This window comes from Ursus americanus, chromosome 27 (genome assembly GCF_024610735.1).
Source record: "Ursus americanus isolate L20-20 chromosome 27, mUrsAme1.1.p, whole genome shotgun sequence".
Taxonomy (NCBI): Eukaryota; Metazoa; Chordata; class Mammalia; order Carnivora; family Ursidae; genus Ursus; species Ursus americanus.
This window is the reverse complement of record NC_142153.1, coordinates 39,979,041-40,004,523: the sequence shown is the minus strand read 5'-3', so window position 1 is coordinate 40,004,523 and position 25,483 is coordinate 39,979,041. Positions and strand designations below refer to the sequence as shown.

Genomic DNA, 25,483 nt, shown 5'->3' with positions numbered 1-25,483 from the left:
GCCTCACCCAGGGCTCCATCTCACCACCCTGAGATCACGACCAGAGAGGAAATCAAGAGTCCAGGGCTTAAATGACTGAGCCACCCAGGCGCCCCTGAGAACTTTCTGTGTGTGTGATGAGAACTTTTAAGATCTACTGTATTAACTTTCCAGTATGCAATACAGTACTGTCAACTACAGTCACTGTGCTGTACATCACCACCTCTTGATTCTATGGCCACCACTCCTATTATCGACTCCGAACTCCTTGACTCTCATTTTTAAGAATCCATATGATTCCACCGAGCTCACCTGGATAATCTAGGTTGATTTTCCCATCTCAAGATCCTTAATCACATAGCACAGAGTCCCTTCTGCCACATTAAATGGCATATTCACGGGTTGCAGGGATCAGGAAGTAGACAAATTTGGGACACCATTATTCTACACCTAGTATGTGCCTGTAAGTTCAAAACCGAAAAATTATATCATTCATCATGTTCCACAGAGATCATTTTTTTTCTTGTTTTAACCACCCACCTCACTTACCAGTAGTCAGAAGACTTTCTCATGTGTTACCAGCTCTTGGATCATAGAACCACTGGTTCTCTGATCTGAGCTTTGCTGATAAAAAGAATCACTAAGTCACAGCTGCCCCCCTTTATTACTGTTGTTGTTTTGGTAAGGACTTACGAGATAATTAAAGCCACTTTCCCAATTAGCCACCGTAACAACTGGGTCCACCGCATTACCATTAACAGCGGGGGCAGTAGCAATAAGTCCTTAACGGTGCGCTGGACAACTAAGGGACTACAAGATTCCTTTCTTCACGTGCCTCTGTCCACTGGAGAGTCGCGGGCCTGGCTTCCCCCTCCCGTCTCCCGCAGGGGGCCGGGCGCGTGGAGCCTCTCTAGGCCTCCAGCGGGCCCACCGCGCTCTATGACGCCCTCGGCGAGCAGCCACAAGGAGGCGCCGCGTCGCACGTTTGGCCACCGCCCAGTTCCCGCGGTACTCGCGGCGCTCCCTCTGCACCCCCTCCTTTCCCTTTCCGCTCTCTCCGCCTCCGGAAGCTCGAGCAATGCCGCTGGGAGCCGCGTGCGGGGGCTGCGTGCGCGCGCTGGCGCGTGCGTGCGACCCTGGAACGCCGCTGGCGGCGCTCGAGGCGGCGCGCGAGGCGGCTGCGGCGGCCGCGGCACCCAGGTAAGCGGTGCGCGAGCATCCCCTTCTTCCTCGCCCGCGACGCGCCCGCCCCCCTCGCCTCCGTTCGGGATCCGTTTCATCTCTCTGGAGCCCAGGCAGCGGCGATCACTCAGGGTCGGTATGAGGAAGCCAGCGCGGAAAGTTAGGAAGGCGGGCGGGCCGGGAGCCCCAGCCCTTTGCTCCGTCGGCTCTGCGGCCCAGCCAGCCCCTCGAGTGGCGGGTGTAACTACAACAAAGGTGTCCGAGCCCGCGGCCGGCGGGTTCGTGGGGCCGCCCGCAGCCCCAGCCGGCCCCTATGGGAACGGCCCGGCCTACCCCCAGGATGCGTTCGGGGATGGCCTGGGAGCCGGGTTCGGGTCGGCGCCGCCCACCTCTGAGGACTTGACTCTGAACTCGGGAGCCTGAGGGGCTGTCAGTTATCTTTTGCTACCGGTGGGGGGCGGGGAAGGGGGGTGGTCAGGAGGAGGTAGTAAACGGACCCTCGACTCAAGTGCCTGGAAAACGGGTGTTTACTTTCGGCCGAGATTTTCCGGTTACCTTGTTTGGACCATATTACACACCTAATTACAGAAATAGTGTGATGTCACAGTAACGAAATGACAGTTTTAAAAATGCCAGATTCTTATTTGTGTTTTCCTGATGTATCTGAAAAAGCATTAGTATTTCTGTTGCTGGCTCTGCAGGAGCTATACAAACGGTGAGTGTCCAAGTGACGCCCAGGCCGCTTTGACAAATACCGGTTTTCATTGAGCCCCAAAAGAGTTATTAAATGAATTATCATTTAATTTTTACCCTTTCCCAGTATGGTATAAAGAGAATCTTTTTAATCTTCTTAAGTCCACATTTGTATTTGTAAAGTAAAATGACGCCCACCAAGTTTGAAATAAATGTTATCGGAAAGATTGCTTAGTGGGTGGGATCGTTGGATAATTTTCCCGTAAATTCAGTTAAATCACCATAGTGCTTAAGTTCTTACAATAACCCTATCTGTTGCATATTATGCCTGAAAAGTCTCCCGGGTGTTATGCGCTACCTCTCATGAACTGTGACCACTTGGGAAGGAGGGTCCTTAACAACTGTTGAGTACTACAGAAACCGTGTAAATACAGATAAGGCCGTAGTTAATTCTGGTGTGTGTAGTGGGGGGGGGGTGAAGGTTGGTGGGGGACGGTTGTGGGAAACTGTCAAGGAAACTAGCTGAGGGAAAAGTCATTTTTCTGCTTACATAGATATCAAAGAGCAGAACTAGAGTTCAATTTTAAGTCTCCTAACGCCAAACTCCTTCATCAGATAAAAATTCTTGGAATGTTTAGTATTCGTCAGATCGTACTGTAGACACTGGGGATATAAAGATGAGCACGATCCAGGAGTTCACAGTTTCTAAGGAAATAAGGCACGAAACTGTTAGCTGTGAAAAACGGATTTCAAAGAACTACCTAATTATTTGGATTACAAATAGATGTTGGGATTTAGACCTCGTTCATAAAATGTTATGGTTGGGAAAATCGTATCCTCCTAATGCATGAATTCCCTCTGTAGTAACCCAACAAGTGGACAATTTTTGCTCCAACATCTAGTGACGCATGGCTCACAATCTTAGAAAGTAGCCCATTCCATATGTTGATTTAAGAACAGGTTTCTTATATATTACATCTGTTGATGAAAGTTCTACCTCTGGCACTACAAATAACAGCTCCTAAAATCTTTTTTCATATCACAGTCTTTTAAATATCTGAACATACCCTTTCTCTTAGCCATTACTTTTACTAGCTATGAATCCTTGTTTGATAAACCATTGATCATGACTTAGATGCTAGACTCTTCACCATAGCACCAAGAACTAAATGCTTCATTCAAGAAATAGTTTGACCAAGCAGAATATAATGCAAGTTCCCTTAAGACTGCATATTGCTATCCGGTATGACTTAAGAGCATTTTAATCTTTTGATTTCTAAGTCATGCTTTTGCCACTTGGTAAGCTCTGAGTCTTTTTTCAGTGAACCTTCTTTTAAGCTGGGGCTCTCAGTGCACCTTCCCTCCTCACCTTCCCTCATTCTGCGTCTGTGCCATTATTGTGTTATTATTTGGCTATTTCAGAGTATACCTCCCCATTAGGTTTTTGGCTTATTTTCCTCTGCTTGTTTCAATACAGCATAATCAGTAAGACTGCTGACAGTCTGGACTCAAATCCTGACTCTATTGCTTTCTAGACATGTGGTCTTTGAACATGTCATTAATCTCTGTGCTTCAGTTTCCTTGTCTCTAACCTCAAAGTTGTTACCAGTATTAAATGGTCAGTGAAAATAATCTATGGTAAATGATGAGTGAAAGAGTGCTTAGAACAGTGCTTGGCACATTATAAAAATCTGTTTGAAAGTTAGCTTCTTTTCCATTTTCCAGAACCTTTTGAATCTATTTTCAACTGTCCATCTCATTTTTTTTTATTCACAAATTCGATAAAGCTTGAAGTTGGAAGAGGCATACTTGATACAAACTAATTTAAATTGTTAAAGCCATTTAAATTGCTAGGCCTTAGTCTCTTCATTCCTAATGTAAGGGGGTAAAATTTTTTTCCTTTCAGGACTGTTGGGGAACTTGGAGGATATGGGAAGGCTGTTAGCTCTAACTTTCATTATTTTGCCATGCACCTTCATAGGGAACTTTACATAGGTCTCGCTCAAGGTTATCAGGGATCACAAAATTTGACTTGATATGCCAAACACACAAAGAGGAGGCATGCTGGAAACATTTCAAGTTTAGTGACTTCCAGAATTGTCACTCTCCTTGTCAGAAATACGTTTGGAATTCACTACTCTCTTTGGAAAGGTGGTTTGGTCACAAACTCAGATTGGAATAGAGAGGGTCATAAGTTAATTCAGAGTTGTGAATTCTTGTTACCTAGATTAACACTTTACTCAAGGCCTCTACTGGTTTAATTTGTGATTCTGGTGAGGTTTGTTCCAATTTACTTTGTTAGTGGAAAACTGCTACATAGCAAATAAATCCCAGCAAAATATGTGGCAGTCACTGGCTTGTGTATCTGATTTTAACTGTACAGACCATCCTTTTCTGCAAAGAACTGTTCCTAAAACCATATTGCTAAATAGGTCCCATTGTCCTTTAAAAGTCCCAATGATGAGAAGATCTTGTTATCTTGGTGACAGTTTACTATCAGATAAATCATAGATATCACAACAATGTATTTTAAAGGTTTAAAAAAACCGATCTTAGCTCAGGACCTTACTTTGAAGCAGAATAAACAGTGATTAATAATATGATCCTTAAACTGTGCCTGCCTTAGAATCCTCGCTGTGCCACTTACTGAGCTGTATGACTGGGCAAGTTCTTGCTCTGCTTCATTTTTCTCATTGGTAAATGGGAATAATAAAAACCTCTTAAACTTAGATACATTTTAGCTGTTAGTTGTACTAGAATAGTAGCACTCATACAAATGAGTGTTAGGTTAGTAATTTTGTGTATTTCCTGAAAAATGTAAACAGGTTTTTCTGAGGCATGGTAGTTAGAATGATTTGGATGATTTGTTTTTGAAAGAGTTGTTTTTTAAACCGACTAGGGAAATTTATGCTCTGGGCTATGCCATGAAACCATTTGTTTTTAAAAATTTGAAGAAACTTACAAAAAAAATTTTTTTTGAGAGCGAGCACAGGCAAGCAGGGGTGGGGGGAGGGGCACAGGGAGCAGGACAGAGAGAATCTTAAGCAGGCTCCATGTTCTTCTTCACGACCCTGAGATCATGACCTGAGCCTAAATCGAGAATCAGACGCTTAACCAGACTGAGCCACCCAGGGGCGCCCCTCTCCACCACCACCCCCCCCCCCGTTTTTTGTTTTGTTTTGTTTTTCTTTTAAATCACAAAGGTATTCTTAACCAAGTAACACAGAAAGAAAAAAAAAACAATACCTGCAACCCTTTTTATTCCATCCCTTGACATTTTGGATTAAAGAGTTAATTACCTCACAAAAGAGGGTAACTTTTGGGGGAATTTAATGACAAAATGTTTGTAAGAGCTATCCACCATTCAGTGGCTGTTTTGATTTGTTGGTTTCCTTTTTGAACTTAGATGAACAGAATTGGATTGACAGTGATCAGTCATACTTTTTTTTTATGATTTTTTTTTTTTTAATTAAGTAGGCACTACACCCAGTGTGGCGCTCCAGCTCACAACCCTGAGATCAAAGAGTCACATGCTCAACTTGCTGAGCCAGCCAGGTGCCCCTCAGTCGTACTGTTTGTGATGTGATGACCCAATATCACAGGCCTCTGCCAGGTTCTTTATTTTTCCCCCACTGTGGGCTTCTTTTTAAGATTTTATTTATTTGACAGAGACACAGCGAGAGAGGGAACACAAGCAGGGGGAGTGGGAGGGGGAGAAGCAGGCTTCCCGCTGAGCAGGGAGCCTGATGCTAGGCTGGATCCCAAGACCCTGGGATCATGACCTGAGCCGAAGGAAGACGCTTAACGACTGAGCCACCCAGGCGCCCCAGCACTGTGGGCTTCTTCACCCTCATTCCTCCTCTTCCCTCACAGCCTCATACTCTTAGCTGTTTAATGATGTCCTTCCAGTCCATGCTATGTAATTTTGTGCCCGTGAGGAATTCAGTGTCGTGTGTTTTACGTTCTATATAATTGTTCATGTAATTCTGCTCTTTTAGTAAACATTATTTTTGTATATCTTAGCTCATCCTTTTTGACTGACATATAGTATATACATTTTGCTTATCCATTTGCCTCTTATTAGACGTTGAGTTTTTTCCTAATTCATTGCTATTAGAAACAGTAGTGCTATGATGAACATCCTTGCACATGTGCCCAGAAACACAATTGGGAAGTGGCAGAACCAAGTTTGAGCCTGAGTGTGTCTGACTCTGGTCATTCTTTTTCATTGTGCAGACTCCCGGTCATCACTTATTTGCTTAATTTATTGCAGGGACACTATTATAAAAACAGTAATGGAAATACTAAAAATGCAGTGGGATTTTTGGTTTTCTTCTAACAGGTCAACTTAATTTTGCCCTTTTCCCCACTAGTTTTTGTTTAAATGTGTAAATTATATTATTAATTCAGTATGGATAACAGTTTTGTATTGTGCATTTTTCATGCTGATATATCACCTAAATCAGGGGTCCACAGACTTTTTCAGTAAAGGGTCAGTTGATAAATATTTTAGGCTTTGTGGGCTATATGGTCTCTGTCACAGCTACTCAACTCTGCAGTTAGAGTGTGATAGCTGTCAGAGACAGTATCTAAACCTGTGGCTGTGTTCCAGTAAAACTTCATTTACCAAAACAAATGGCAGATCAGGTTTGACTCATGCACTGTAGCCTGCTGACCCCTGATATAAGTAATTCTTTTAATGGAGTCATAATATTCTTCTATTCAAGTTTTTTCAGTATTACAGGTAATACTGTAATGCACACCATTCTTTCTTTTTACTATTATATTCTTAGGATGAATTTCAGAAATGAACGTACTGATTGAAAAGGCTTTTGACTTTCTAATGGCTCTGAAAATTATTGCCAAATGCCAGGGAGATAAGTTTCAATTTTTATAAATTAAGAGAGTAGACTGTAATTTCAGTGGGGATAAATATGACATCTAAAACCTTATTAAATATCTTTGAGGATTTGTGGAGGAGGCATCCCGCTGATGAGTTTTAAAACTTACGAGGGCATTGATCTGTGCTATGGGAAATAATATTTCTTGTATTTATTATTTAGGTATAAGTTATCTGATTTTTCTCAAACTTTTAAGATCTACTTACGTATCTTTTTTTTTTTTTAAGATTTTATTTATTTATTTGACACAGAGAGAGACAGCCAGTGAGAGAGGGAACACAAGCAGGGGGAGTGGGAGAGAAAGAAGCAGGCTCCCAGCAGAGGAGCCTGACGTGGGGCTCGGTCCCAGAACGCCGGGATCACGCCCTGAGCCGAAGGCAGACGCTTAAGGACTGTGCCACCCAGGCGCCCCTACTTACATATCTCATCTCAATTTAAATCTACTTGTTAGAATTTTAAAACTCATTTGTATCTTGATTAATCTTCACTTAGCTTAATTTTCCCTGAACATTCTATACCATTTGCAGACTTGCAAATTCAATTTGTAATGAACAGCACAATTACAATTTTAGTGTATTTGATTTTCTTAAGTACCTTGAACACCTGACAAGGGATACTTATATATCTAATAAAGGAAGTCTAACTAAGCACTTAGATATTTTTAATAAATCTAGTAATTCTTAACTTACTAATTTAATTAATCAGATTCCCTTAAGCATTTAAAAGTTGCGAATAAATTTTTATGTTTAATGTGTCAGAATCTCTTAAATTCTTCAAAACCTTAACGGCAGAAAAAGTTACCCAATGATGGTAAAATGTATTACCACACATACCTTTAATCTATCTTATTAACCTATTGCATTAGTACTAATGGTATGAGTTTGGTTGATTTTTAAATCATGTTTGTACTTGTTTTATAGGTTGCAGGATTACTTAAGCAATAAAAGGCTCCAGAGTATCATGGCTGATTTAGAATACAGATTACATAATTTTTTATTGTAGTAGAATTAATCATAATTTTGAATATACTGAGTACATAACTGGATTGTTGGCTGTATATTATTAGAAATTTATACATACCTTTCTTTTAATGTACCTCATATTATTTGCCCTTTTGAATATCATTATGGACTAATAACTTTGCACAGAAGTACTTTTTCATTTTTAAGTATATTTTGTGTGTTTTGTTTTCCAGTGCTAAATTGTCCAACTTGGACAGTGGAAGCCCCTTTAAACTAGAGCCTTTGTTGTATTACCACGATAACAGGTATATTTGAATACTGTGCCTTCTAATAATAGTAAGATATTCTAGGCCCTTGCTTTTCTTTACCTCCAGAAGTAGAATCAGCTGCCTTCCAAGTCATTATGTATTAGAGGTCAAATTCTAAATTCAGGATGGCTTAGCTGATTTGGAGAGGTTTTAACACCATCCCTTCTTATTCTAAACTCTAATTGTACTTACAGAAGACAGATTTTCCTTAGTGTTCGCCTAGGTGTATGGATATTCACCTATGTATATGTTTGTGACATGCTTGAGTACCTTGTGAATTGAACTAATAGACTTACTTATGTTTCAAATCACTGATACAATTTATTATTACCCCTGTAGCCAATTATCACTTCACTGAGTTACTGTTTTTTTGGTGTTTGTCATTTTTCTCTATAATCAAACTTCTCGGTTTGTAATATGCAATTACTGTAAAAAGTGAAAAGTATTAGGAAATTATTCTTTAGTTTGATGGTAATACTGGCCTCTTTTTCAGATATATTTTTACCATCATGGATCGGTTTATAGATATATCAGAAGGTGAAGTGGACCATTCCTTCTTTGACAGTGACTTTGAAGAAGCAAAGAAATGTGAAAGTAACTCAGTTTTTGGCAAGCAAAATGATGACCCTAAAGAGAGAATAGATAAAGATACAGAAAATGTAAACTTGAAATTTGGAATACAAAGAAAGGAAAATGAAATAAAGGAGAAAATTCCTCCAGAAGAACACTCTGTAGAAAATGATAATATGCAAACCAGAAATTCTTTATCATTGACCACTTCAAGATCAAAAAAATTGTGGGATGCTACAACAGGGCATAAAATACACTTGCGCACTCCAAGTAGAATTCCCAAAATTATAAAGGAACGTGAAGATGATTATTATACAGATGGAGAGGAAAGCAGTGATGATGGGAAAAAGCAATATGTCAGGTCCAAGTCAGCTAAACCATCTAATAACTTTAAAAAAAACATAAGTAAAAAGTATTCCAAAGGTAATTCCTCCTCCTGCTCTTCCTCTTTGTCCTCCTCATCTTCAAGTTCAGGCACAGATGGTTCAGATGCAGGGTCTGATGTCTGTGTCTCTGATTCATCACAATCATTAAAAAAAAGTCTGTGTGGTGTAACCCGCTTGTCACCAAAACAGAAATATAAACCAGGAATGAAATCAGCAGGCATACAGCCTTCAAGTACTAAACCAAAAGTCAATGACTACCCCGAGGAATCTGAAGATACTGTGACAGATGTCACCCCTCTGTCTACTCCAGACATCAGCCCTGTTCAGTCTTTTGAACTGGGAGCATCGAATGATCAAAAAGTAAAAGTTAAAAGGCAAGAAAATGTGAGTCAAGAAGTATATGGAAATGTTGAGGATTTAAAAAATAATTCAAAATCTTTGAAATCAGTCAAAAAAGGGCAAGAAAAACACGGGCCTGATTTCACTTCAAAATCTTCAGTGTTAGATTCCAGTTCAGACCACAGATATAAACAAAAAGCCTTACATGACACAATGGACCTCAATCATCTTTTGAAAGGTAATTTTCTTTTCTTTTTAAAAGCTGTATATATTGGACTTAAATATTAAGCTGCATGGTATATTGAGCTTAAATATCAAATGCTATGAATTTGCATTGATTTTTCTATTAGATATATTTTATTGTTTAGAATAATTGATGTAGTAATTTTACCAAATATCCTATTTTAGTATAAAAATACCTGGAATATCATTAGTTATAATATTGAAAAGCTGATTAGGACTAGAAACTACTACCCTAATTTTGTTTTAGTGTCTTATAAAGTCTAGACGGATCAGATAACAGAAATGAGAGGAGTGGAGCCAGATGTTTTTCACATTTGAGAGCTGTGGGCATAAGATATATTTCACTTTCTTCTTTAAGAAAGGCAACAGTACTAAAGTTAAACTAACCTGACCTGTTTTCATATCAGAGAAAGTGGCAAGAATGCTAGCAAATGAAATTTCGGAATAAACTATAGGGAACTATTCAGACTTTAAATTAAAGGTTAAAGAGAATTACTTGAAAATAATTACCAAGTTGATGAAATAGCATAATTCAAGTTTCAGTTCCTTTAAGGTATAAATTTTTTGAAGTATGATTGACACAGAGTATTCTGTTGGTTTCAGGTATATATCACAGTGAGTTCTTTATACATTATAAAGCGATACCCGTGATAAGTCTAATTACCATCTGTCACCATACAAAATTATTACAATATTATTGACTATATTCCTGGTGCTGTACATTACATCCCTGTGACTTAATTTGTTTTATAACTGGAAGTTTGTACCTCTTAATCCCCTTCATCTATTTTGTCCCCCCCACCCCCTAACCCTTCCTTGCCTCTGGTAAGCAACAGTTTGTTTCCTCTTTAGTTTTGTTAGTTCTTTTGGTTTTTAGATTCCACATACAAATATATCATATTTGTCTTCATCTTATTTCACTTAGCATCATACCCTCTAGGTCCATGTTGTCACAAATGGCAAGATCTCTTTCTTATGGCTGAGTAATATTCCCTTGTATATAAATACCACATCTTTATCCATTCATCTGTCAATGGATTCTTAGGTTGCTTCCGTATCTTGGCTGTGATAAATAATGCCGCATTGAACATAGGAGTGTGTATATCTCTACAAATTGGTGTTTTCATTTTCTTTCAATGAATACCCTAAAGTAGATTGCTGGATCATATGACATTTCTGGTTTTTAATTTTTTGAGGAACTTCCATTCTGTTTTCTGTAGTGGCTGCACCATTTACATTCCCAACAGTATAAAAGGGATCCCTTTTCTCTACATCCTCATCAACTCCTGTTGTTTCTGTATCGTTGATTTTAGCCATTCTGACAGGTGTGAGGTGGTACCTCATTGCAGTTTTGATTTGCATTTCCCTGAGGATTGGTTATCTTGAGCATCTTTTTGTGTACCTGTTGGCCATCTGTATGTCATCCTGTCATCTTTGGAAAAATGTCTATTCAGGTCTGCCCTTTTAAAAAAAAAAAAAAGTATAATTAATATACAGGGTTATTAGTTTCAGGTGTGCAATGTAATGATTCAGCAATTCTATACAGTACTCGGTGCTCATCATGACAAGTGTACTGTTAATCCCCTTTCTTTATGCCACCCATCCACCTACCGACCTCTGTGGCAATCACCAGTTTGTTCTGTATTTAAGAGTCTGTTTTTTTGTCTCTTTTTTCTTTGTTTTGTTTCTAAAATTCTACATATGAGTGAAATCATACGATGTTTGTCTTTCTCTGACTTGTTTCTCAGTATTATACCCTCTAGGTCCATCCATGTTGTTGCAAATGAAAAAAAAAATCTCATTCTTTTTTATGGCTGAGTAATAGTTCATTGTACATATATGCCACATTTTTTTTTTTTATCCATTCATCTATAGATGGACACTTGGGTTGCCTCCTTATTTTGGCTACTGTGAATAATAATCAGTAAACATAGGGGCGCATATATCTTTTCAAATTAGTGTTTTGCTGTGTTGTGTGTGTGTGTGTGTAAGTAGGTTCCTCGCCCAGCATGGAGCCCAATGTGGGGCTTGAACTCACAATCCTGAGATCAAGACCTGAGCTGAGATCAAAAGTTGGATGCTTAACCAACTGAACCACCCAGGTGCCCCACAAATAGTGTTTTTTTATTTCTTTGGATAAATACCCAGTAGTAGAATTACTGCATCATATGCTATTCCTATTTCTAATTTCTTTAGGAACCTCCCTTACTGTTTTCCACAGTGGCTACACCAGTTTGCATCCCCACTAACAACAGTGCATGAGGGATTCTTTTTCTCCACATCCCCACCAACACTTGTTATTTCTTGTCTTTCTTATTTTAGCCATTCTGACAGATATAAGGTAGTATTTCACTGTGGTCTGCTCAGGTCCTCTGCCCATTTTTTAATCAGGTTATTTTATGATAGTTTTGGGGAGTGTAAATTCTTTATATATTTTGGATATTAACCCCTTATCAGATGTAGATTCAAATATCTTCTCCCATTCAGTAGATTGCCTTTTCATTTTGTCGATGGTTTTCTTCATTGTGCAAAAGCTTCTTTGTTTGATGTGATCGTAATTATTTTAGCTTTTATTGCCCTTGCCTGAGGAGACTAGCCCAAAAAAATATTGCAAAGACTGATGTCAGAGAGCTTACTGCCTATGTTTTCTTCTAGGAGTTTATGGTTTCAGGTCTTACATTCAAATCTGTAATCCATTTTGAATTTATTTTTGTATATGGTGTAAGGTGGTCCAGTTTCATTCTTTTGCACATAGCTGTCTGGTTTTTCTAACACCATTTATTGAAGAGACTGTCTTTTCCCCATTGTATAATCTTGTCTTCTTTGTCATAGATTGACCGTAATTGCGTGTGCTTATTTCTGGGCTCTGTTTTGTTCCATTCATCTATGTGTTGTGATTGTGCCAGTCCATACTGTTTTGATTACTATAGCTTTGTAGTATAGTTTGAAATCAAGAAGTGTAATACCATGTTTTTTTAATTCTTTGTCAATATTGGTTTGGCTATTTGGGGTCTTTTGTGGTTCCATACAAATTTTAGGATGCTTTGTTCGAGCTCTGTGAAAAATGCCATTGGTATTTTGATGGGGATTACACTGATCTTAGATTGTTTTGGGTAGTATGACATTTTAAGAAAATTAATCTTCTAATCCATGAGCATGATATATCTTTTTGTAAGATATAAATATTTTTTAATTAGTAAAAATTTTTATTGCTGTATTTCATATCAATTTATTATTACTTTTGGACATATATTATTTAGTGTGAAAGAAACAATTTTTTCCAGGTGAAGTAAAAACAACTTGAAACTTTATCTTTCCACTAATAAATGTAACTGTAAAATAGAGGCTTGCAGGTTAGATTTGAGGTCGTTTGAAGGTAACCTTTTTAAGTTGTAAATAGTATTCTCTGTCTTTGAAATGCAGCTGAAAGAATAGACCTTGAGGTACATAATTTACATATGGTATTGTAATGTAAGAGTATAAACGAATCCCTTCTGTAGTCAAATGATTCTCACAGTCAGATGGGTAAAGTATTTTGGAGGAGTTTACACTTGTGCCCTTTTTTGTAGGTTTTCTTTTCTCTTTGCTCTGATTATACCTATTGATTGTTTAGTGTGTCTGAAAAATCAGGCTCTTGGAATTTGGCCATCACCATCTAGTAGTTAAGCCTCGGCTCCCTCCACTCAATCTCCTAAAACTTTCAGGATTGAGTTTTTTTGTTCTTGCCCCTTTGCTTCTTCCCCTAACAACCAGAGTGATCTTTTAAAAATAAAATTAGTCTTACTAGTTTCCTTCTTAAATCTTCAGTGGGCTCACTCTTATGTTAAGAATAAAATCCAAATTCCTTATTGTAGCTTAATAGAGTCAGTATCAGTGATTCTCATCCCAGGCAGTATATTAGTGTCGCCTGGAAGACTATTAAAACAAATACAAAACAATCACTGATGCTTAGGCTCCACAGAAATTTTTATGCAGTTAGTCTAATAGGCTATTAAATTTGATGAAAACCATTACTCGACGTGCGGGTATTGCTTGCATCTCCTTTTTAAAAAAAAAAAAATCTTTTATTAGCTTGCTCCAGTCACAGTGCTTCCTTACTGTTCTCAGGTACTTTGTATTTATGGGGTATTTCCACTTGCTGTTGCCCTTTTTCTTTGCATAGACCTTCTGTCTGTTTCTCAAGTCTTGGTTTATATCACCTCCTCAGAGATACTTTTTTCTGAATGTTCTACCTTTAGTAGCTTCACATCCCTACCCCTGGCTCTCTGTCACAAAAGCCTGGTTTCCTTCCATCAGGATACTTAACAGGCCCTGGAATTAGTGTAGTTTGCTTGGTTATTTCTCTCAATGGAGTGTAAGTCACATGAGGGCAGGGTCTTACTCATTGTTAAAATCTCCAAATCTAGCAGCCGTTGGCACAAAATAAGCAGTATTTGTCAGTGAAGGAACCAAGGAAACCTGTTGTTGCACAGCTACAGTGGTTAGGAAGTGTATTCCATATGTTTCACTGACATTTGATTTTTTTTAACAGTTACATCTTAGATTGGCATCTGAAAGACACAGAATACATCTGTGCTGCTGTCAAAATTATAAGTGCAAATATATTTGATTAATGTTCTTTTTTAGGGAAAATCTCTAATTCTTTGTCAAGCCATCCACTGTAAAAATTTTCACTTTTGAAAAAAATTTTATGGCCACTTTCTCGTCTGTAAGGTCAACTGTATGATTCATGAGATTGATGATTGATCAGGTTGAGGACTTCGTCTGTCCCCAGGCCTTCCAGATTTCCAACACCAGCCCCAGTGCTCTGGCACAACAGTTTTCAAACTTTCTGGACTTTGGACCAAAAACATTTACACTCTGCAATTATTGAGGACTCCAGGGAGAGCCTTTTGTTTTTGTGGGTTATATCTATAAATATTTATCATACTAGAAATTGTATTAGAAATTTAAACAATATTAATTCATCTGAGAATGATGTTAATAAACCAATAATGGTAATAAGTATGTTTTATGAAACAACTATCTTTCAAAAAAAATGAGTAATTTTTGCTAATCCCTAAAGCCTGGCAATAGAAGATAGCTGGATTCTGATATCGGCTTCTGTATACAATTGTTGTGATATTTTGGTTGAAATACATGAAGAAAATCTCTCTCACGGATCTTCAGAAAATGGAGAAATATTTTAATGCCCTTTTCAGTTAATTTTAGATATTGTTTGATACCAAGATTCCATAGGTATTCGTTTCTTAAATGTTAGTTACAATGTGACATTTGAGACTAATTAATTCGTAGTGTATTATTTTATAACTTATTGATTGATCTTACATTTTGAATATGTCTTTTACCCTTTCATGGTTCTGTAACAGGATGTATAGGTTATTTGGAAAATATTGGTTCATTGAGCTTACAAATGACATATTTCATAATACACTGTTTGGACATGACAGTTGTTAATATTACTACCAATCTCATCAGAAGGCTTTTGAGAAGCTTTCAAACTCAAGTTTACCAAAAATTCTAATTTTTACTTGGAACACTCAGATTTTATTATCACCAAAAAATACTGTCAGTTGTTTTCCTTGAAGTTGACAGGATTTTATTTATTTATTTATTTTTAAAGTGTTTGTTTTTTAAGTAATCTCTATACCTAGCATGGGGCTTGAACTCACAACTCTGAGATTGAGGCACATGCTCTAACCAGCTGAGCCACCCAGGCACCCCAACAGAATTGTTTTATAAAATAATATTTGTAATGCAAAAATTGGAAGGTGTTTGAAATTAAATCGTAAAAATGTATCTGATGAGATAATGTAGACTGGTCACTAATGCTTTGTATTAGTAACGTGTATCTTAATATATTTGCTTTTTTTCTTCTGTGTTATTTCTAGTGCTGAGTTGTTCTTAATTTCTAATGTGATTTATATGTGTTCAAAAGTGGCAGCCTAACATTTGGCATATAAAGTATCTCATAAAACTCTTTAGGGACGGCTGGGTGGCTCAGTTGATTAAGCATCAGACTCTGGATTTCAGCTCAGGTCACCACCTCAAGGTTGTGAGATTGAGCCCTCAGCGTGGAGTCTGCTTGTCCCTTTCTCTACTCCTCTTCCCCACCCCCGCATGTGTGCCCTCCCGCTCTCTCAAATAAATAAATTAAAATCGTAAGAAAATTTTTTTCTTTAAAATTAGGTTGAAAAAAGTATAAATGGATATTGAAAAAAATAATTTTATAGAAAATTAGTGAAAATGTATAATATAACTTGCAGGTTTTATTGTGTTTTTTAAATACTGTTTGACTAAATTATAATTTGCATTTTAAGGGCCCACTGTTCCATTTCTTATTTTTATAAGTACTTTTGATTCCACAAATTATTATTTTTTAAAGATTTTATTTATTTGAGAGAGAGAGAGCACAAGCAGTGGGGAGGGTCAGAGGGAGAGGGAGAAGCTGGCTCCCCACCTAGCAGGGAAACCTGACGTGGGGCTCAATCCCAGGACCCTGGGATCATGACCTGAGCCGAAGGCAACCGCTTAACCGACAGAGCCACTCAGGCGCCCCTTGATTCCACAAATTATAAGGACCACTCTATCCTAGGACGGAGAGGGGGAAGGAGGGGACACATCCAATAAAAAGCTTTTAGGAAGAAAACACTTCACTCTTTTGGAATTGTCGGATTTTAAAAAGCCATCTAATGGAAAATAATTTGTGATATCTGAGCTTTTGTTAGGACTATCAATGATCATCTCTTTGTATTAGGATGATTTTGGATGCAGGAAACAGAAATTCCTAATGAAACAATGTTTCTCACCTAATAGGAATTCCAGAGATAGACCAGGCTTGAGAGTTGACCAATTCAGTGGCTCAAAAATGTCCTCAGAGACCCAGGTTCTACCAGTGTGTTCCCCAGCTGTGGTGTTTGCTTCATTCTTAGGCTAGTAGGAGATGTCTTCAGCAATTTTTAGTATTTACATCCAGACATGAGAATATCCAGAGAAAGGGAAACTATCTCTTCCTCTGGCTCTCTCTGAATGGAGGAAACTTTAAAGAAGCACTTTGAACTGACTCGCTTATGTCTCATTGTCCAGAATTGGGTTATACTCCTTTTTGTAAGACAGTCATTGGCAAGAGGAATAGGATAATTATGGGCCAGACTCACCCTGAAGTTATGAGTGGGAATCAGGAGAAGGGAGGTCAGCTTCCCCTTAGGGACAGGGCTTCATGGGAAAGGGATATAGGTGGGTGTCTTTAAAAGGGGAATGGGGAGATTTGTTAAGAATTAAGGAGGAGGAAAGTAGAAATGTATATTTATTGGGCAACCAACTTTATCCAGTAGGCCAGAGTTTCTCAAACTTTAATATGCCTTTGCATACAGGGGCACTGGGTGGCTCAGTGGTTTAAGTGTCAGACTCTTAGTTTTGGCTCAGGTCAGGATCTCAGGGTTGTGAGGTCGAGCCCCACATCTGGCTCTGCACTGAGCAAGAAGCCTGCTTAAGATTCTCTATGTCCCTCTCCCACTCAAAAAAAAAAAAAAATGCATGCATACAAGTCACTTGAAGAGCCTTTTAAAATGCAGATTCTGGTCTGTTCATTAAGTCTAGAGTAGAACCAGGAGGAGCTACGTTTCTAGTCAGGTCAGTGGTGATACCAATGCTAATTCAAGGACCATAGTGTTGAGTTTCAAGACATTAAAAATCTATTTGGATTCACTGAAAATAAATGTAGGTATCCCTCACTATTCCTATCTAATTCATTTTTGAAACTTAGTTGGATATGGAAAGCCTAAGTATTTTTCCCACCCAAAATCCCTAAACAGTTTTTCCAAATATAATTGCAGCACTGAAATGCTGTTCAACACAGTAACTGGCTAAATATAGAAGGAAAATTTATTCATACTGCTGCACGGTAGGGAGCCCTGATCTCAGTGACCTGATTGAAAGTACTGTTCAGAGCTTTTAAAGGCACAGGAACAAAGGTGGCATTTTGCTGCTCAGTACTTCTGTTACTGGAGTCTTTAATATAACACTCCACAAAGGTTTCTTTATAACAGTGAAAGATTTTAAACACTAATTATAGCTATCAGTCTGTTGCATAAAGCATTTCTTTGTATTTAGTTTTTCAAAATTGTTATTCATGCTTGATTGACCAACTGTTTTTCAGATCCAAGAATATTTTCCTGAGTTTTCTTTGTTTTCCTCATAAAACTAAATTGTTGGACCTGGTGAGAGGGAGATGTGTGCATGGCCAAGCTGTGCCTTTTCTGCGCTCATTTCTCAATACACTTTATCACTTTCAACTTCTGTTCTATGGGCTGTTCTAGGTCTCTGTCTCAGCTAATATCTTCACAACCTTTTCCACTTAATGTGAAGAAAACAATAGTGATAATGCATAGCACATCTCACAGATTAGGAGCAGGAGATGTGATCCAATCAGAGGACAGGTGAGGTGGGAACACAGCATACTCTCACCCTCTCACTTACCCTCACCCGAACACACCCTCTCAATTTAAACATTGTCACTAGGTTAAATGCAAAGATATTTGAAATAGTTTTACCGTTTTGAGTAAAAAATTTAGTGAGTTACTAGAGTAAGTATTGGGCCAGAGTTCAGATGGTGAGGGATGCCTGTATAGCTAACAGTGTTAATGTTATTTATTGATTTATTGGTTTAAAATGACGTGTTGACAAGTTTGTAAATTTGAACTATAAAATATTAAGCCTGTGAAACAAAGGTTAATCAAAGAATGTAAAATCAAGTATCAGAGAATAGGAAACAGTATTGAGCTTGGTTACTTACATAGTGAGGTGAAGAAAATTCTAGAAGTGGAATCAGAAGACTTTCGGCTTCTGAGTGTTATCCATGTGACCACAGACAAGCAGTAACTATTCTGTGCCCCAATTACTTCATTTGTAGAATGAGGCAGTTGATACAGGTTGTTAAGGTGTATTCTAAATTCAGAGTTCTGGGGTTCTGTGAGAACTGTCAGAAGGGACGATTAGTGTAGACTAGCATTGTTAGATATTTGACTTTATTTATCTGATATCTAACTTTAAAGTAGATCTCGAAAATTTAGTAGAATTTCTAAATAATTCAGCTTCTTTTTGCTCAATAAGATGCTGATTTGGGGGGCTTCCTATCCCCACCCCTAGCCTGCCTTTGCTATGTAAATGTTGAAAAGGTGTGATTGGAATTGGTTCTTTGGCCTGGAGCTGTAAAGCATTGAATAGGCAGGCAGAGAGGATGTTTTATTTTTATTTTTTTAAAGATTTTATTTATTTATTTGACAGAGATAGAGACAGCCAGCGAGAGAGGGAACACAAGCAGGAGGAGTGGGAGAGGAAGAAGCAGGCTCATAGCAGAGGAGCCTGATGCGGGGCTCGATCCCATAACGCCAGGATCACGCCCTGAGCCGAAGGCAGACGCTTAACCGCTGTGCCACCCAGACGCCCCGAGAGGATGTTTTAAAAATGAAGTAGTGGAGTAAACAAAAATTTATGTGTTGGGTTATGGCATGAGTCATATATTTGGACAACAGTGAATAAATTGACAGGACTAGATTTGAAGGTATGTTTCATTCTTTGTATAGGTAAAATTAGGTCAGTTTAGAAAGAAAGTTGAGGGCAAAACAGACACATTTTAGAAACATGCCACCTCATATTTTACCACCTAGATTCTGTATGAAGTAATTAAATATATTATTAGAGATGTATTCTGAGAAGAAAAACTAATATAAGAGAAAGAAACGGGATTAAGGAAGCATTGACGAGTAAAGAAAGTGGTTAAACTTACTGCTAAACTGACACCAACACAGGAGGGAGTGAAGCAAGGTGCCTTACCCGAGGGGAAGGTATGGACCCTGTTTTACTCCAGAAGGAAGAAGCTGCCTGTCCTGAGATTGGCTCCTACCCCATCCTCCCTGGTGGCACATCTTACCCCTTTACTGGGAGGCTGCAGCAAACAGACTCTAAAATCAATAGAGAGGCACCAGATTCACAGATGAAGAACATAAACTTGAAACAGAGCTCAGTGATTTTAGAGAGGGGCTGCAAGGACAACACTATTTTCACTAATAAAACTAAGGCATGATTTGCGTTTTACGTTCTCTTGTCACATGTGCACAGTGGATTCTCCAGGGGCTACACTACAGGGTCAGCACACTACAGTGAATGCAGAAGCAGATATGAGCATCCAGCTGTCTCCTATTAAACCAGGCATTAAAATATTTGCAAAAGTGTTAAACTCTGCTACTCTCCTCACTGATTTCTTTTTGTTTTTTTATAAAAGAATGATGTGAGCCTATCATTGGTTTATTATTTTGAGATGAATCTTTAAAGTATTTTTTTAATTTCTGGGGCGCCTGGGTGGCACAGCGGTTAAGCGTCTGCCTTCGGCTCAGGGCGTGATCCCCGCATTATGGGATCGAGCCCCACATCAGGCTCCTCTGCTGGGAGCCTGCTTCTTCCTCCCCCACTCCCCCTGCTTGTGTTCCCTCTCTCGCTGGCTGTCTCTATCTCTGTCGAATAAATAAATAAAATCTTTAAAAAAAAAAGTATTTTTTTAATTTCTAAATTGGTAAATAGTGATAAATGTAACTCATATAAACATTCTTTGGAGGGTCCCGAGACCAAGAAGTTTAAGAACTTCTTTTCTAGGAGCATAGAATTAGAATATATCATCTAAAGTGTATTAGAGGAAAAAAAAAATAACACAGTCAATCTCCCTAAAGGGGTAAAAGTGGGAAAAAAATAACAAAAAAGCACTTAAAGAGAGGAAGATTGTAGAAAGAGATCAAACAGTATAAGTAGATGGTTTTAACTTACCAGAAGATACCATCAGAGCATCTTTAAGAATTTAAATCAAATCCAACTTAAAAAGACATTTTAAATAGTATAGGAGGAATGAAAATAAAGAGAAAATAGAAGTATCGATCCTAATAGTTTACAAAATAGAATTCAAGATGGGAAAAGCATGAAGGGACAAAGAAGTTTTTTACATTAATAAGCTGACTAAATCTACCAAAATGGTTGAACAGCCATTGATTTGAAATGTGTGATAAAAAGCAAAACAGAACTATATCATGAAATGGGCAAAGCCGTAATCACTGTGGAAGACTGATAATTATATCATACACACCAAAATTAACTGCCTGTGTATGGGCTGAACGAGGTCCACAGGTATTTTGTCTCTTACACAATTTTTTTTTTTAAGTGATGAAATGCCAATTACTATTGGTACAAAACAAATCACCCCAACACTTGGGGTGTGGAGAGACTCAGAGGCAGGGGTGACTTAACCGTAGGGACTAGAGTCCTCTGAGTGCTGGGTTATTGACATGTCAGGTGTCTGGGATTGTGAGACTTAAAGACCAGGACTGCTGAGCAAAGGGCCCACTGCAGCTCTCCATGGGTCCTGGCTTCTTCACAGATAGCAGCCTCAGTACAGCTAGGTTTCTTGGTGGCTCAGGGCTCCAAGTACAGTGTTCAAGGAAACAGGGCAAAAACCTCATCACCTTTTATGACCTAGCCTCAGAATGTGACCGTGCTGGTAACACAGCATCATTTCTTCCATATTTTGTTAGTTTAAACAGTTATAAACCTTTCCAGATTTAAGAGGGAGGGACACATACCCTCCATCCTAATGGGAGGACTGTCAGGTTTATGGACAGATTTCAGAGCCTCTTCAGCCTGTGGCCACACGTTGATTTACATTCCTTCAGATGCAAAAACATATTCCCCCTTTCCAAAGATCTCACTCCCCTCCGTGCCCCACCTCCCCGTCCAGGGTCTAAATCTGGTCCAAGTGCAGCTAAAACTCCTCACTCATGGTTCCTCCGTCATAGCTCTTTGAGTATTTGGACAGTCTTCTGTCAGGAGAGATTAGGAAGGAGTAGTAGATACATTCTTGAGCCATCCAAGTCCTAGTTCTTTTATATTCTCTATAATTTGACTGAAAATTGATCAGTTCCTTTTTTTTTTTTTTTTTAAAGCTTCTCTCTCTCCTCTTTCATTATTATGGATAAAATAAACCATTGATCCTTTCAGCATCCTGCCTGGGGATCTACTTAGCCAAATCCACCACTGGGAGGTATTTTCCCCATTTTCCTTGTCACCGCAGCCAACAGTTTTGCTGAAATTCTGCCACTCCATCCTCTACACCAACCATCTCCAGACCTTCCAGCTCTACTGCTATGGGGTCTGATAGCTCGTACCATGTATTTTAGGTTTTTGTTACAATAGTACCCTAATTCCCGGCACCAGATTTTGCATTAGTTACTATTGCTCTGATAACAAAACACAAAACTTCGATGTATAAAGCAGCAACCTAGGATGACTCAGGAGACTAGGGTCATAATGCTTCCACATGGGCCCTTTATGTGGTTTGATTTCCTCACAACATGGCAGCCTCAAGCTAGTCAGACACAGAGGGTGGCTCAGGGCCTAAGCACAAGTATTTATTCCAGCAAACAAGGTGGGAGGGCGGTGGGGGGCTGCTGCATCTCCTCCTTTGCCTACCCTTGAAAGTCACACTTTGGGCTGTATCATTTTGGTCCTCACAGCCACAAACCTGCCCAGATTTAAAGGAAGGGGACAGGAAGAATGTCACAGAATTTCTCATCTGACCAGTTGTTCATAAAGAAGACAAAGAAATTTAGTAAATTTGATTATTATTCCTTGAATTGTGACCTCTCAACTACAGGTGTTGGATTTTTTTCTTTAAACCTTTAAAAATAACATACCATTGTTGTTTTTTAATAGGGATCGTGCATATGCCAACAGGATGGAGTTTTTTAAAGAACTAATGTATGAATAAGGACTTAATATAGCTTGGAATAAAATTTCCAGTGATAGCATAACTTGTACATTTTTTAAAATGCTGTGTCTCAGCCTCGGTGAAAGTAAAGCTGATCCCTCTAGTGATTGGTGTTAGATGACTGACTCAGTAAGTGCATCTAGTGATGATGAGCATGATATTGAAAGATATAAAGAGTTGGAACAAAATTGTTTTGTTAAAGAAAATTAGGAAAAACAATGCTTCTTAAATATGTGAGTTTAAATATGTATGTATGTATTTATATAAATATGTTTGTATTCTTGAAAGTTTATTCAAGTTAAAGATTTTTTTAGATCTTAATTGGAAAAATAATGGACCAAGTATTTGAGGTTGCCTCATTACTAAAGCATATAGCCACTCTAGAAAACTAATAGTGATATGTGGTATCAGTATGTAAGTAGTACTCCATATATACTTTTTCCATCATGGAAAGTTAGATTGCTATTTTTTTTTAAATGAATGTTTCAGTCTTTTTCTTTTTTTTTTAAGATTTTATTTATTTATTTGACAGAGAGAGACAGCCAGCGAGAGAGGGAACACAGCAGGGGGATTGGGAGAGGAAGAAGCAGGCTCCCAGCAGGGGAGCCTGATGTGGGGCTGGATCCCAGAACGCCAGGATCACGCCCTGAGCCGGAGGCAGACGCTTAATGACTGAACCACCCAGGCGCCCCTAGATTGCTATTTTTTTAAATGAACTAGATTGAACTTCCTTTATTCTAGTTATTTTTTTTGCTATTGCCTTATTTTACTTCTAAAAACTTTTTTTAAAATGCCATCAGGACAATAGCTTTTAATTCCCTTTAAAATTTAATTTTAAAGGCTTCATATGCGGCTAAATTAATCTAGAAACCTTATTAAAGTCTACAAAATGTGCATTTCTTGGAAGCAAGATAATTCAGTTATGTACAGTGCATCTGTATCTTTCTAAGTGTGTTCCCAGGTTTTGCCATTACCTTGGTATGATTTTCAACAAATTACCAACCATTAATTCTCTCATTTTTCCTATCAGAAAGCCACTGTTTTAATCTTTCTTTTTTTTGTTTTTTTTAAGTTTCTATATAGTCTTTGGTTTAAACATAGGGAGGTAGACTTCCAGTTCTTTTGACCTTGTTCAAATGATTTGACTCTCTGCACTGGTCACATTTTAAAATTGGGGTTAAAAATGTCTCTTCCCCTTATAGCACTGTGCTTTTAACAGTGTAAAATGCTAAGCAAGTAAAAGAATTAAAGGTACTTAAGTAAAAACGAATAATAGTTACTTTAAAAAAAAGATATTGTAAACAAGTGTTTCAGTCAGTTAATCTGATATGATGAACTCATTTTGAGTATAGAGTTAAGCTGAAACATTGAGCAAGCTTAGTATTTTTAGGAACTTCTAACAAACATTTAGTAATAATTGTGACTTACTGAAAATTGTTATGGAAATTTAAAAATTAAGCATGTTAATAAAATTTCATTTGAGGGGCGCCTGGGTGGTGCAGTCGTTAAGCATCTGCCTTCGGCTCAGGGCATGATCGCAGCGTTCTGGGATCGAGCCCCACATCAGGCTCCTCTGCTAGGAGCCTGCTTCTTCCTCTCCCACTCCCCCTGCTTGTGTTCCCTCTCTCGCTGGCTGTCTCTATCTCTGCCAGATAAATAAATAAAATCTTTAATAAATAAATAAATAAATAAATAAATAAATAAATAAATAAATAAATAAATAAAAAATTTCATTTGATAATATGCAAAATATTTTTATTGGTTTTTTATTTTTATATAATGGATTCGTTTTGGCTTATGTTTAATTAGGAATAAAATGTTTGATTTTTATTGTAGAAGTATTTGTTTTAATGTTGTTATTAAAACCACAAAATATTTTCAGATTAAGTTGAAAGTTTCAGAATATTCTGCATTTGTTTTTGTCCGTTTTTAACTCTTGTTTCCATTGGTCATTGCTGAGGACATCTTATATTTTAAGTATGCCCTCCAGCTAACAAAAACTATCTAAATTGAAGTATTGGTGTGTTGATTTAGTCAACCAGAGGTTTCTAACCTCCCCAACTATTAAGCTGCCTTAGGGAAACATAAAATGGACATGACAAGGGCATTTTCCATAAATTATACCTGCCTTAGAACTCATACCATCTACATTTTTTTAAATATTTTCACCATTCAGTGTATAGCTTTTATTCCCAAAGAACCCAACAGAGCATAAAACTCTAAGCTGCCTCTGAAATTCTTTTTACATAGTTGTAGTCTGGATGTCATTAACACTATTTCATACATACCTTTTCATGAATTCATACAGTTTCCGTGTTTAAGAGTTAAGCATCAGTACACACCACCATGTTGCTGTGCACCTTGGTTAGTCATTTTTCCTTTTCTTGTTCACTTCTTTAGCTTTTCTGCAATTAGATAAAAAAGGACCACAAAAACATCACTTTGATCAGCCTTCGGTAGCACCAAGGAAAAACTACTCTTTCACAAGAGAGGAGGTGAGACAGATTGATAGGGAAAATCAGAGGCTTTTGAAAGAACTGTCAAGACAGGCTGAAAAATCAGGAAGCAAAAGTACAATTCCTACAAGATCGATTGTTCATCCCCCTAAGTTATATCATAGTGCCCTCAACAGACAGAGGGAACAACAAAGGATTGAAAGAGAAAATTTGGTAAGTAACTAAAATTTTTTAGTCATCAAAGAAAATGAATTGTAATGATTTGTAAGGCCAACTTACAGGAAACCAGATAACAGCCACATTGTCAAACTTAATTATGTTAAAGTAAGTATAGATATATATGGTATGAAATACATAATGAGCTCTGAGCTGGAATGTACAATACATGCCTTTTTTTTTTTTCATCATCAAGCTTTATCTTAAGGGAACAGTGGATGAAAATACCAAAAGCTCTCTTACTTGGCTAGGTGCATTAAGTCAGACAGTAGTACAGGAAATGGTATTCCAAGGGTCAGATACATGTATCTTCTGTGAAGTATTCAGTCCCTAGCCAAATCTGTTTCACTGTATTGTATCCTTGTTGGTCAGCTATTTGAATGTCTGAAAGACGTTGATTATTAAAAATCATAAAGTTAATACTTCAGTGTTCTAAGGAA

General features: G+C 38.0%; 1 protein-coding gene across 4 annotated transcripts in view; it reads left to right on the top strand.

Annotated features, from left to right (window-relative positions):
- Positions 1 to 1,050: 1,050 nt before the first annotated feature.
- Positions 1,051 to 25,483, top strand: part of CFAP97 (cilia and flagella associated protein 97) — a 34,604-nt gene continuing 10,171 nt past the window's right edge. The window contains exons 1-4 of one of the 4 annotated variants that reach the window (XM_087856531.1): positions 1,053 to 1,179; positions 7,951 to 8,022; positions 8,519 to 9,558; positions 24,772 to 25,040. In XM_087856531.1, the coding sequence (XP_087712657.1) occupies positions 1,058 to 1,179; positions 7,951 to 8,022; positions 8,519 to 9,558; positions 24,772 to 25,040 (1,503 nt within the window). In that variant the 5' untranslated portion in view covers positions 1,053 to 1,057. Of the gene's footprint in view, positions 1,294 to 7,950; positions 8,023 to 8,518; positions 9,559 to 24,771; positions 25,041 to 25,483 lie in introns of all 4 variants that reach the window. The other 3 variants (XM_045785790.2, XM_045785792.2, XM_045785791.2) reach the window with 3 other exon arrangements.